This window comes from Colossoma macropomum, unplaced genomic scaffold, assembly GCF_904425465.1.
Source record: "Colossoma macropomum unplaced genomic scaffold, Colossoma_macropomum, whole genome shotgun sequence".
Classification (NCBI taxonomy): domain Eukaryota; kingdom Metazoa; phylum Chordata; class Actinopteri; order Characiformes; family Serrasalmidae; genus Colossoma; species Colossoma macropomum.
The window spans coordinates 27721514-27736484 of record NW_023494785.1 but is presented as its reverse complement, the minus strand read 5'-3'; the positions used below and the strand labels follow the sequence as shown (position 1 = coordinate 27736484).

The following is a 14971-nucleotide window of genomic DNA, read 5'->3' as shown; positions in this document are numbered from 1 at the left end:
TAGATATTTGTCTTTAGCAGAGGCAAATACAGTTTTCAGAAAGGCTTGCATGCCAAACATCTATCATACATAGCTGTAGCCAATCAGATGCTCTGTTAAGACAGCAATTTTTTAAAAATGAATGCAGAGAATGCAGAATAAAAGTCATGGAAACAGTCTAAAGACTCTCACTCCTGTGGAGGAGAGATAATGTGTGAAAAAAAGGGCGCTACGGAAAAAGAAACCGAAAAAAAAAGACAAAATGGTGTTCATGGAAGGGAGAGACAGAGAGAGCGAGAGGAGAGAGAGAGAGAGAGAGAGAAGGAGAGAGAGAAGGAGAATTACAGCATGTGAGGGGGAGAGAGAAAATGAGGGGGGGGCCAAAAACTGAGAAGGAAACTGAGAAGGCATAGGCAAGAACAGACTGAGAGACTTGAAGGAGATAAAAGTGTGGAGTGTGGAATATGGAGAAAACTCACTTTGCCCTGGCTGGTCTCTTTGGAGGTGGAGCCCTGAGCCAGAGCATCCGTCCTGCTTTGAGAAACTGTGACCTGGGGAGACAACCCCAAATCCCCTCAGTCACTCACACCAAAACACTGGGCCCTGGTCTCTGATCAGAGCAAAAGAACAACCTCAACCTACATATGAGAGGAAAAACTTGACAGGCATCTAGCTTGCATGTTCATGTTCCTCCTCTAATCACTCTAATCAGCTTTCAAACTCAGTTTTGATCCATGCACCTTTCTTCTTTATTCAACATGCTGTGAAGGAAGACATCATGCTTCAGGTGCACAATAGCAGGTCAAGTTGATTCCACAGCTGTGCTGACTGTCTCTAACCATGCCCTGATTACCGGTGACAGAAGAAGTTTCTTTGGTAAGTATAAAAGGTAACAGTGACTAGTGCTGTGCAGTTAAGTCTGAAGAGAGAGATCAGCCAGGAAAAAGACTGATGGGTGAAAGAGAAAATGAGAGAATGGCATGCCAGGTGGACAAAAGGTGGTATTAGGGGACAATCATGAGCAAATAAACAAACAAAAAGGTGATTACTGTTGGGTCATAGGTATGACTGCAGTGACTGAGGTAGAACAAGAAGAAGAATCTGTCATAATTAGCAATAGCATTAGAAAGAAGGGGCATGATACAGCTCAGTGTCTTCAAGGCAGAGTACGAAAGGACAGTTTTAGGGCAAATAACTTTCGGGCCATGCATCACATGAAGACAGTGACTTCCTTTTTGCACAAACAAAACCAGTTATTAGATGATGAAAGATATAAAATTGGTATATTCAGTCATTTGCAAAAGTTTAGGTACCCTGGTCAAATGACATACCTTGTTGATTTTCTAAGTGAAAATAAGTTAACACATCCACTACAGAGAACACACTACTGCACATTTTAGTGAACAATTACTATTTATTCAGTGAATTTAACATATTCTGGAAAAAAATAAAAGGTGAATAAACAGAAATTGTGCACAACAATTACAGAAAAATGTCAAATTTAAGTTTGTTCCCTGCAGAGGACGCGTTAACTTATTTTCACTTAGAATGTAAGTTACATGTAAACTGACTGGGGGTATTCAAACTTTTGCATACAACTGTAACATTGCCTAATACTGTTCCATACTTAAAAAAATACAAAATCCTTGAAAGAAAGTTAAGTAACATCTTACTGTAGCACAGTGTTCATAACGCTATATGATCCCTTAAAAAGACCTTCACGACAACTGAAATAGACCTACATAAACGTTTACTCTTCTTCCAGTGGGTGTCATTTTTCATGAAGGTCACAGTTGTCAACTTTGATGACAAGCTGACACATTTATGTCAGGTGGTATTGTTTTTTCCGAGATTGGTTTGTGCCATAACACTTCCTGCGGTTTGTAATATTAAAAAGTAAAGTTTACAGTATGTACAAAACAGTCAGTTTTTAGAACTTCTGGTTATGACATGCTATATCATTTTACCAAAGAAGTGTCAAGACATGACCCAATGTCAGAAAAAAAAGTCACCTGACTTAGGTGTTGTGCAATCTTGACATCAAAGTTGACAGAACGAAACTTCATTACAGACGACGTCTACTGGAATAAGCCTTAATAAATGTGTAAGTATGTAGATGTCTTGTCGCCTTTTGAACACCCTACAAGCAAAGTGTTCCTGAAACTTGACTGAAAAAACAAACAGTGCTTGAGAATATGTTTCAGTGTAAAAGTGTTCAGTCACATGCAGGTGTTTCAAGAGTTGAGAGTAAATGTGCTAACAAGCTAGAGAGTCACAGTCCTGCAAAGGCACCATTAAAAATGTCATACTAAAATGGTAGCACAAGAATTTCTTTGAATGCTCGTCTTTAAATGAAGATGGTCGTAACTTTGCAAACTTTAGGAAACTGGGTGCTGTTTAGTTGTAGTAGGCTATGCTCTTACTAATCAGCCTGGCAAATGCACACAAACCACTGGACATTTGCAAATTCAGAGATTCTGGGCAGAATTTCTGATTATCTGGATCTGTGTGGCTCATTTGGCTTTCTAATTGGTTGAAAGCAGTAACTGTCTATCACTCATGGTCTTACTTAGTATCTCTTCATTAATGATATCATGACCAGATGGACTGAACAACGTGTCTTTTCTGATTAAAGGGCTACAACTTAACAGCATAAGAACCATGCCAGACGCTAAATGCTAACTCCTGTATGACACAATCTTAAAATACAGCTACAGACTTTACTTGTATTGCCCTACCTTGCCCCCTCCAGGCTGGTGTTTGATGTTGTCTGTAGAGCCAACCTTGGAGCGTATATTTTTAATATCGGGTGCCGGGGCTGTTCCAGGCCGGGTGGTTGTCCGGGTGGTGGTACTGGTCGCAGTGGTACTAGAGCTAGCTCGAGGGGCACGGGGCACAGGGGGCTTCCGCTCTGGCACCGTGGTGCTCGTGGTGCTAGTGGAAGTGGCAGGCTTAGTGGTACGGGTGCGTGTGGTGGTGCTGCTAGTAGTAGTCGTGGATGGTCTGGGAGTAGTTTTGGGCCTGGTGGAATCTGCAGTGAAGGGGTAGCGAGGAAATAACTTGAAATCACACGAAAACCACTTATTTTACCACATTCTAAGAGAGAACTTATGGAATCTTTTACAGCATCTAAAATGTCAATGAAACTCTCAAAAAACACTGGAGGTTAATTTTTCGTCTAAAAATCCAAGCACAGACCACAAATGAACACAGCAAGACGTGATGACAAGCAGCTGTATAGGGTTAGGGATTACCCACAGCTTGAGCTGCTGTGAGCTTACTGATTTTCCAGGCATACTTTTACTTTCATGTCTGCTTCCACACTGTTGCAGTATACACTATTTAGGGTCAGTCTTGCATGAATGGTGGAGACTTGTTTAGTTGTTTAATAATGAGAATATATGAAACATAAATGCTGTACCTGTAGTCTTCAGGGTGCTTGGTTTCTTCTCCTCCCCTGGTTTGCTCTCAGTCTTTGCAGCTGAATACATTGAAACCGAAACCTGAGTTATAAATCCCTTAAAGAGCTCACAAGGTCAACACATTTATGGTCGGTTTTTAAAAAATTAATCAGCTTGCACAACCCAATATTTACAGAGGTCACTGCCCAATTACTTACAGACAAGTACACTGAAAAATACAGGTGCCAAAAGGAGTTCTTTGGACTGATGCCATGGAGGACCCACTTGTGGTTCCCTAAAGAATGTCTTAATGGATGGTTCTTTAAATAGCTCAGTCTAAATCACTCAGCTGAAAGGCTCTTTAGGGCAGTTTTTTATGGCATGGCTCCAAAGAACCCTTGTTGACAGCTTTAGGAATGAAAGGAAGTGTATGTGTGGTCTTACCCAGAGAGCGTCGTGCTGTGCTGGCACTTGCAGTGGTGCGGGAGGTAAGTGATGTGGTGGGTTTGCTTGCTGCCGTGGTAGATGTACCGTTTTTGGGGGCAGAAGTTCGGGCAGGGGCAGCGGTAGCCTTTGGCACTGGGGCGTTTCTCCGTGGTTGTCTGAACAAGTAGAAAAAAACACTGCAGCTAAGCCAGAGTATGAACTGGATCAAGAAAGATAAGGGAACCCGTATAAAAGATTAGTTAGCCATTTCACAAATGGTAAGGAGGTAATATGAACACACACCCTTTCACTGCTCAGTTGTTTATAAGCATTTATTCTGTCTTATTCCAATGACCATGAGAACAGTTTTCAAAGGTTACCAATGAGTTTCTGCCCTTTATAAAAGTCTTTACACAACACAGCATGTGTGATTTTACTTATCCTTTAACTTAAGGTGGCATTTTCCATAACACTTCTCTTAAAACAAAGTGTGGCATTTCTTTAATGTGAAAGGCACTGCTATTGGAAGATTATTAAATATTCTGCATTTATGAGTTACTACGTCCTAATTAAATGCTGGATTATTTTACATAAAGAATTTTAAGTCAACAAATATTTTACACATTTTTTTGTGATTGTGAAGAGAGATTGATAGGATTAGCTAATGTTAGCACGCTATAACTTATAAACTTATAAAGTTTGCTTCTACTTGCTGGAGGGTCACTGGTAGTTGTAACACATTACAGGATATTTGTCAACACGTATAGCTGCATATTAGCTCATTTTTGAGTTGACATTGTTATGTGTGTAAGAATTGTATTGTAATTGGCCTGTCAACTGAGTTACGCAGCTAACCTAGCTAGTCACAAACTTTACAGACTATGCTTTATATTACCACTCTTCTCTCAATGTATGCCACATTACTTTCGATAGCAAAATTGTGTAACACTGTTGTGTCTGTATATACGATTTTTTTGTCATTTTTTCTTCATTGGTTGGAACACACATGACAATGAATATCTGCAGCAAGCTGAGGAAAAAGCTTTAGGTTGTCATTATTTAGCAGTTGCTCTGTTTTAGGAGTGAGTGAAATTATGTACACTTCGGTCAACCAACTTCTGATTTGTTTTCCTACTATTTCCATTAAATCAACTTGCTCAACCCTACCTGGAGAGTTCTCATGCCAGGAGAATAGGCATATTACACAAAGGATCCTGGTTCGAGCAAGAACAGTTATCTTACTGTCCAACATTGCTTGTTTATCTTGAGAAATATTCCATCCAAACCAGATCTTCTCTGGCCCTGCCCTAAGGCCTAGATACACCTAACTAACAAAATTGCCCAGAGGAGTCAGTAGGATAGCCAGTTAGGGACAATAGGACAGCCAGATACCTACCAGACTTTATGAGTGAGGTCATCCAGAGACAATGACATCTCCCTGAACCTCCAATTAGTTCTCGTTGCAAATAATGAATAAAGACTGCCTGAGGTCCCAGTACTGACATCTACTGCCTTACTAGTCTTGCCTTTATGAGAGCTTGAAAGGTTAATATTCCAAGCAACTACTCAGAAAGCACATAGATGACAGCTATGTATAGTTTACTGACAACCATCTGTTAAACTCAACAGTCTGTCGTTGATTTTTCTCAATGTGAAACAGAAAAGAAGTTCTTTGCTGAGTGTTCTAAGCAGAAACGAAATGCATGTAATGTTAAATACATGACTGCCCTGCTTGATACATTTTAACATGTTCTACTTTGTATGTACGGCATGTTAGCTGCAAGTACTGAAAAAGTACAAACATGATATAAATTAGCAGCTTCAGCAAATGTGGTATGGTCAAGCCATTGACAACACTGTTGCAAATGGACCACAAACAGGGCATCTTTGCAAGCAGGAGTGGCAGGGGTGCTGGACTATAAGGGGACTTGGGGTTTCGTGGTACTTTTTTATCTTGCAGGGATGGCAGAGGAACTCACCTTAGCCTTGACCTCGTTGGATGCTGTGGTGGTGGTGGATGGACGGCTGGCAGCCGAAGCAGGCCGCTTGGTGCCAGCCGTGGGTGTGGGTGCCTTGGGCACGGGTGCTTTTTTGCTGAGGGTGGCAGAGGTTGCAGTTGTGGAGGTAGGGGTTGGGGTCAGGGTCGAACGCTTAGGAGCAGCCACAGCATTGGATACCGGGCTTGGCCGGGGTTTGGCCGAGCTCGGTTTGGCTGCCCCAGCAACAGGCTGCGTGGATGGACACCAAACCCAACAAATGGAGAGCAAACGAGTAACAAAAGAATAAAAGGACAAATGATAACAGCAACAGGATACAAGCAGCGGAAGCAGTGTTACATGCGAAGAAGTCCAGACTGACTGGCTGATTTACTGTGTGGTATGATGTCAAATCCAGATATTAAAGCAATAAAGCACTATTAAGAATGACTAATGTGTATTCACTGATATGTAAAGGGAAACATATCAGTGTATGCTTAATAATACTGTTTTGGTTGGCTTGAACACTGAAAATTAATTTCATGTGTTGGGTTTTTGTTGTGTATAAAATTTATAGTTTAAATACCTCAAAGTAAAACGCATTAGCATTAGCGACAACAATAGCAGCATGACCAATGGAGAATGGCATGATGGGAAAAGAGCCTAGCTCACCTTGGTTTTCTTGTCTGGACTGGGCAAGTCTTTTCCAGGGGCAGCGCTGGCGCCATTGTTTGCCCCGAGCTTAGACGCTGTTTTTTTGGCCTTCTCGGTTTTGTCCTCCTTCTCCACTTTGGCAGTTGTCTTCTCCTGTTTTCCAGCTTTCTCAGTTTTCTCCTGCTTCTCCAGTTTCTCAGACTGGTTGGTCTTTTCCTTAACATCCGTTTTTTGTGCTTCATCTTTGCCCAACTCAGCTTTCTCCTTTTCTGTCTTCTGTTCAACTTTCTCCTTTTCATCTTTGTCTTTTTCTTGTTTCTGATCGAGCTTGTCTTTTTCAGCTTGGTCTTTTTCCGTTTTCTCATCTAGCTTCTGATCGAGCTTGTCTTTTTCAGCTTTGTCCTTTTCCGTTTTCACATCCAGCTTCTGATCGAGCTTGTCTTTTTCAGCTTTGTCCTTTTCCGTTTTTTCATCAAGCTTCTGATCCAGTTTGTCTTTCTCAGCTTTGTCCTTTTCCGTTTTTTCATCAAGCTTCTGATCCAGTTTGTCTTTCTCAGCTTTGTCCTTTTCTGGTTTTGCATCTAGCTTCTGATCAAACTCAGCTTTGTCCTTCTCTGACTTCTCATCAAGCTTTTCTTTTTCACCTCTGTCCTTTTCTGTTTTGTGTTCTAACTTGTCCTTGTCAACTTTCTCTTTTTCTGTCTTCAGCTCTACCTTTTCCACTGTGTCCATCTTCTCCTCCTTGTCCACGTTTGGAAACAGATCAGTTTTATCTCCAGAAGCCTTTACTTCAGGAATCTTCTCAACTTTTTCAGACGTTTCCGCTTTTTCAATCTTGTCTGTTTTTTCAGGTTTATCTGTCTTTTCAGTTTTGTCAAGCTGCTCAGCTTTTTCTGGCTTATCTGACTTTTCAACTACACTTGTCTTATCAGCTTTATCCACCTTGTCAAATGTATCAAGCTTGTCACCAATGTCCATGTTTTCTTTCTTGTCAACTATGTCAACCTTGTCAGTCTTCTCAACCTTGTCCATCTTCTCCACTTTGTCTTGCTTGTCAAGCACATCCGACTTCTGGAGGCTCTCTATTTTTTCCACCTCTGGCTTAGTCTTCTCTGTTTTGACTGTTTAAAAGAGAGAAGTGAAACTAATTAATAAGAACTTTTTCAAAGTTATATTAGAGTCGACGCATCATAAACAACAAACATAGCTGGTCTCCAATGCTTATTTCTTACTTTTAAACGGGGGTAATAAACGTATATAGGTATAAATCATCTATTAACTACATTAACAAGTAAATATTTTCCCTAAAGGAACATACTACAAAACAATTTTACACCAATTATCACTATACATCTAACATGTCAAGAAGAGTGTGTGTGTTCCTTTCTGAGGACAACACTTACACAAAAGCACAACCTGCTGACCTGCAGACCAGCTCACAATCTCATAAGCAAGGTAACAAACAGCCACACCGACTCTTACTTCCAGAAATGTCTCTGAATTAGACTAGTCCAAAGCTAGACCTGTACACAACAATAGTCAAAGTTCCTCAAAAAAAATTGCAGTAGTTAAAATGATACGAAATACAGAAAGGGAGCCTTGGGTCAATAATTGATTTTATCAAATATCATGGTAATTTAAATAAGGGCTGAGAAAATTATTGTCTTATTTCACATGCCATCACTTTATTGCTTTATCTATATATAATCATTCCCTTTCTACAATCATTCTAATCTATGATTTGTTCAAAATGTGTTCATTAACTAATTAACTACACAGACATACTTTGAATGCCACTTTGAAAGATTATAATGTAGATTTTCAGCTGGAGAATTTGCAAATTAAAGATACTCCAGTACATGAGAAGTACTCCCTGGTGGAGAGTAAAATGTGCAAGCTTGTCTAGAAGAAGGGTACCAATGCAGAGGTTTGGCAATACTTTGTTTTCCAAATTCCAAACAAATAAATCCAGAACCACTGGATGTTTCATATATTGGTACATGTAGTCTGTGCAGAATATAGCTATCATTATAAATGAGTAAGTAATATTACAAGGTAGTCTTGTTAGTGGCTGTATGGTAATTATATCACCATCAGGGAAAATGCAAGCTGTAGAATCAGGCTCTGTAATGTTCCCATGTAAGCATGACTGAATTTGAATCACAATAATATTGTTTATTGCAATGATTCTGCAGACCATAACAGTTCAAATTTAGATTATCACCCAAGCTTAGTGTCTACATCGTCAACATTCCCCATTATTTATTTACGTAACATCATCTTTAAGAAAGCAAGATTGCTTCATGTATTTTGGCCAAAAACACCTTACAAACTACTGGAGGACGGCTGGAATATTCAGCCAATGTTCTTTCCTAAAATAAAAAGAAAAAATAAACAAAAAAATACAATTTATTTTTATTTTGGCAGATCTTGTTGTGATTTTATATTGAGTAAATAACATGCGCCAGATAAATGCACATATTCTGTTTTCTAATGCTGTTGCTACACGTTGCCAGAAATGTCAGTTTATAGAAAATATTTCAAAGCGTGCTAAAGAGGATGTTAAGACTACATACTGTAATGACTGCAATGATAAAGTTGCCCAAGTATGAGCTTTAAGTAAAGAGCAAATAAAATTTTTCTTTTCTTTTTTTAAAAAAAAAGATCATCGACCAATGTGGCTGCAAAGAAATCAGTGCACCCCTAATGTAATTCAGCAATCTGTAAAACTGCAGTTTCACTCTGAATCTGTCTTAGTAAAGGCCAACCTCACTACCTCAAGTCTGGAATAATGCAGTGCATAATGAGAACTGAAATTGAGCCCAGAGCCTAATCCATTCTCTAAAATAGCCATATTCCGCACTGTATAATCAGGTGCTTCAAACTTTGTTTTTATCACAAGGCTGGGTAATTCTTTTTTGTTTCCCACTTCAATTACAATCATTATTATACAAAATTACAGTTTTGCATAATACATTCTCAGTATTTATTTCAGACACTCCAATATGCAACAGAGAGGGAGGCAGTGCCCGCAGACGAGTTGACAAGTGCTTTGTTTATATCAGTGAGGTACATAAGCATGTAACGCTGTTGTTTTCAGTACTTAATTACAATAAGGTGAAGAGTAGAAAGACAGAGGAACAGCAGATGTTCAAGTGTTTTGAAACGTAACAGATAACATTGCAAAATAAGGACTGATGTAAGCCAAACATAAAAAAATGGCCTGCGCTGTTCTCCCCTAAGCCCTGCTGCTGCTGAGGACTTGAGTGTAAACAACTATGACTCTGCATTTTCCGAACTGCATGATTGAATTTCGTCAGAAACAGGATTCATCAGCCACCTGTTTTTTTTAGTAAACAGTTAACTTCAGCTGTTTACCAACAGAGAAACTAGACCGAAAAGAAAAAGAATTACTTTGTTTTAGCCATGGCAAGGTCTGCAGTCATATTTCTCTGCTGTGATTTATTCAGAGAGTTATTACAGTTTCTTCTGTCATCACCTCATTTTCAGGATCAATTAAAAATAAAACATAATCGTGAAGCAAAACCACTGGAACCCAAAGCAACAGTGGGGACATAAATCATTACAACCTTGAAAAGAGCATCCATAACTCAGGCATCTGTGTGCAGTGATGTGTTAAGAGTAAATGCTCATTTTGTGTAAAACAGAACTCCAGATAGAATAATATATATAGCACAGAATTTACGTATAATATAGAACTCTAGATAGACATTAGTTTCAGTTTAATGCATTAGACTAGTGGAGCCTAGTGCCTAGTGGCTGTCTTCAACAAAATATTGCTTTTTGAAGGTCTGTGTTAATAGTATGTCAGGGGCACAGTTGTGCTGTTAAATGTTTATAGAAATAAAAATCAGGACCATACTGTTCCTGATCATATAAAGTACTAAAATATATAATATATATATATATATATAAGTCAGAAGTCATTTATTTAATTTCCAGTTTAAAAAGTATAAGATATTTATTTTTCAGTACCAGGACGAAAGCAGAAAATAAATATTTGACAGCATATTACACAGACGCCTCTACAATTAAAATCGAAATTTTCAATATTTAGTGTCCATCCTTTACCTTTATTACAGTTTCCATTTTTGTCATGATACTTGCTTTCAGTTTTTCAAAGAAATCTGCAGGGATATTTGCCATTTCTGCTTCTCAAGATCCAAACCATCCCAGTTATAAATTTAGACTTATCAGTCCACAAAAATGTACTCCACATTTCAGATGTCCAGTTAATTAAGTTACTTCCTTTCAGACTCATAGTGTTGAGTTGTCTTCTCATAGTGGAAGGATGGACAGAAACACCTGTGGAGTTTTTCAGATCTGAAGCAAGAATGGGGCTTGATTTTCTCCTCTCTCTCAAAGATGAAAGCTTTAAGTACTGTTTATCAGATGGTGATAGTTCTGGTGGTCTACCAGGTGATGCACAGATGTTAGGAGCCCCACTTTCTTTGTATCTTTTAATCATTTTGTCCAGTTTTAAAAACTGTTTTTTTTTCATTCCTTTTCCTGTGACTTTCTCCTTCCTTATGCAAGTGGATTATTTTATATCTAATCTCCTCAGTGCTTTAAGAGCCATTTAGACACACACAAGCTGAGATGTGTTTGGGTAGTTGCTTGTATGAATGTTTGTGTCTGTTTAAAGGGGATCATAATGATAACATAGTGACTCATTTGTTGGGAGGATGGAGGAGTTAAAGTGTCAGAGCACAAAAGTAAAATGGATAAATAGAGGCCTTTATGTAATTTTCTGTTAATTATTTGCTTCCTGCTTTTCTGTGACACTTTTAAAAGTATTAACTTGTACTTAATGGCCGTTTTTTAATTAAATTTTAAGAAACAAAACAGTGGTCTCTGACTTTTTTACTGTACTGTAACACTGGTCTTTTTGACAATCCTGAACTAGATTACTTGCAAAGTTACCATTATTAAACCTTAAGTCCTCAACAACTGTGCAAACCACTAAAGATACCCATTTAGCCTGTCTTTGTGTTCAGGTACAAGTTTCAGAAGGAAGCAATGTTTCAAATGTATTACATTAAATCTATGTTTAGAGTGATTCAGTCATTCGATTACAGCCTAAAATCTCATAATAAGTAGTACATCACGTCCTTATTGTGCTGTGAAGTAAACCAGAAGGGCAGAAAGATTTACAAGCCCCATCATGAGCTTACAGTAACTACAGCAAACTTCATAAAAACGCTGTTTAATCATCGCTGTAATTTTACTGAGCATGAGGATCTTTAGATTCTGCCATTTTAAAAAATCAAGCAGAAATCGTTTTCTTCTTTGTCTCTTCAACAGTATGTGAAACCAAAGACTGATAATGAGATGTAATGTGACCTTTTTTCTGGAACGTATTCAGTTGTTAAGCTGCTTTAATGGAATTCATCTCACAGGCATTCAATATAAGAAAGCCTAGATTCACAATAAAGCTCCAAGGAAAATAGAAAACTCAATGAATCAGCTCAAAATACCAGCAAGCATTAAGGTTCCAATCAGGAACCAGCAACCATCAGGCTGGATACAACAACAGCAACCTGAGCAACAACAAAGGCTATCAAACAGCAGCAGCACTTTGAAGACGACCCACTGATACAACTGCAATGTTCTCTCTTAGTCAGCTCAGTGCCAGTCTGTGACTGCTGTTCTGGCAATTTCTGGTAGTGGTCTTAGGCCTCTGCTCATAACATTCAACTGAATGACATCAGCCTAAGGACCATATACAGGCATAAGGCATCATATAGTTGTCCACTTATACAGTAGTGTGCAAAGGCCAGAGCTTACTCTCATTTACAGAAGTCTCAACAACTCAACAATATATCAAAATTTTCAGTATTTTGTGTTGGCCCCTTTGCCTATACTACAGCTTCCATTCATGTCAGCAGAGCTGCTTTTAGTTTTTCTAATATATATTTGCAGGTATATTTTTCTACACCTCCAAAGTTCAGTCTTTTTGGTTGCATTTTCTGCTTCTCAAAATTCAAGTAGTCCCATTCACACATTCAGCGCGGCCGAGGTCTGGACACTGGGGTGGTCAGTCCATTGTTCTAAGAACAGAGCTTCTTTGTTAGATTTTTATTTTGTACATTTTCTCAGTAACAGCTTCTTGACAGCTACACAGCCTTTCAGACCCATAGCACTGAGTTCTCTTCTCACAGTGGAAGGATGGACAGAAACACCTATGGTTTTGTTTTCAGATATGAAACAAGAGTGGAGCTTGATTTTCTCCCAAAGATGAAAACAGTAAGTTCAGTTCATCTGGCAGTGACAGTGTTGGTTTTCTGCCAGGTTTTGCACAGGTGTAAGGAGACCTATTTTCTCTACATCCTGAATTTATTTAGAAAGCATGGTAACAGTAATTGCATGTTTCAGTATTACAGCTGCTGTTTCTCTTGCTGTTGTTTCTGTTAGTATTTGAATACCTCTGTCTTTGCAGCACCAAAAACTAGACTGCCAGATGCAACAAGTCCTGACTGAGAAAAGCTGATAAATTAGATAAATCTCCTTTTGGAGAGACTGATTTATTGTTATGTGGAACACTTACTGTGAAAACATCCACTTGCAGCGAAGTATTTCAGACATGCCCTGTTAAGAGTTGGCTAGAGAGGGGCAAGCATAACACTACAGAACAGAAATACAAACATTATAGAGCACAGGTCTCCAAATCCGGACCTTGACTCCAGTTTACAGTCTTGGATGTTGTAGTCGGTATGACACAATGAGTTACAGTTCAATGAATCAATGATTTAAAATTTGAACACGTATGTTATAGAGCTCGGTTCCCCACCTCTAATCAGCCAAACTGAGGATGCTAAAACCTGCTAGGACATACAACAAATATGAAAATTTAGTAATGCATGCACTGCAGTTACTCCTTTCACTTCTCAGTGACCGACCTTGCAGAGCAGGACCATAAAATAGGCTACCATAAACAGCCTCTCCATTACATTTGCCACTATTCCACTGTACAGTGTTGTAAAAAGGGTGCCTTAACTGAAAATGACAGCAACTAATCACAACCATATATCTCTTATGCAATACTAGAACTTAGGTCGAAGTCAACATTTACCAGGCATACAAACAAGATCTGAAAACGTTATGCACATTAACCAGGGCTTTTCATTGGGGGGAGGTGGGGGGGCTAATGGGGGCGTGTTTGGTGGTGGCGTGATACCGTTGTGCCGTAAGCTTAAGCGAAGCAAACCGAGAGACGCCATGCAGCTGGTCTGGCTCTAGGCTCCAGACTGCTGTGATAGTCTCTGTCAGTGTGACCTACTACCACAATCTAGAAGGCTCGCTTAAGACTTGGAGCTTCAGTATCCTTTTGCCCTAAGAACCACAACATGCAATAAAACTTTTGTGAAATAAACCAGATGGCAGTATGTTACTGTATGTTACAAACACATGCAGTCATAAAATCTAAAATAAATAAATTGATTAATTAATTAAAGTATATTATTATTATTACTGGTTTTCAGTCTATCCATACTTGTCGCCACTGTCACATTCATGGTTTATGTTTACATAAACCTTGAGACGCTCTTTCCATTTAACATGCTTCCAGCACCTCCAGAGCATGCTCTACACATACAGAGGTCAACTCAGTGCAGTCACTCTTGCTTACTACTATCCCAACATAAAATGTAAATCAGTTAGAGCTGGCCTCAACAATGACACAGGCTTGCATCACCTACCCTCAGGTATAGCAAATGGATTGGTGCTGCCTTCAGTACTGCCAGCACCGCCATTGACCGCTCGAGGTGTGACTGGCACCGGCAGCAGTACGCCTTGGTCCTTGTCAACAATCGAACCTTCTAGAATGTCCTCCATGGGAGGATAACCTCCGTTACTCTTAAGCGGTGGAAAAGGGGGTAAGGTGAAGGGTGGTGCCACCGTCATGTCGCAAGTCATTACGAGTGACACCAGTAGCATACAGGGTCGGTGGGGGTGTTGGGGGCTGATCATCAGCCACGGTGAGGGAGCGCTTCATGGCTGCGGCATGAGGTCGGCGGGGCCCTCCTATCGGCGAGCTCAACTCATCCAGTACTCCTCCACCAGGATACTTGTCTGGCAGCTCAAGGCTGGCTGGCACAGAAAGATGAGAGCACTCAGACATAGCTCTCCTCATGGCCTTCCTCTGTTGCTCGGCTCGACCCATGAAACAAGGCTCTAGGTCCTCCACTTCCTCCTCGTTATCATCTGATGACCCCTCAGCCATCTGCCGTCCACCAAGACCTTCATCTCCACCCTGAAGGTAATTGTCATTGACAACACCTATGATACAGTAGTTAGGAGGTGCTTGAGGAGAGGCTGCTTTGCCGTTTGCTTCGTTTGCGCTGAGGCCATGAGGTGAAGGATTCCATCCTGCTACGCTGGCTGGTTTCAAAGGTTCAAGGGGAGAGGGGGCATCAGTGTTTTGTGCAGGTGTTCCTGTAAGTTGTGAAGGAAGTGTCATCCCACTGTTACCTGCACAACCCAAAGGTGCTGCATATTTTCCGGGGGATGCAGGTG

General features: G+C 39.9%; 1 protein-coding gene across 1 annotated transcript in view; it reads right to left on the bottom strand.

The window, feature by feature from the left end:
- The window catches only part of LOC118820991 (microtubule-associated protein 4), a 98486-nt gene that overhangs the window by 12711 nt on the left and 70804 nt on the right, over window positions 1–14971 (bottom strand). Inside the window, 7 exon segments of the mRNA XM_036589375.1 lie at window positions 459–530; window positions 2718–3010; window positions 3401–3460; window positions 3825–3964; window positions 3966–3982; window positions 5786–6034; window positions 6455–7557. Of these exon segments, the coding sequence (XP_036445268.1) occupies window positions 459–530; window positions 2718–3010; window positions 3401–3460; window positions 3825–3964; window positions 3966–3982; window positions 5786–6034; window positions 6455–7557 (1934 nt within the window).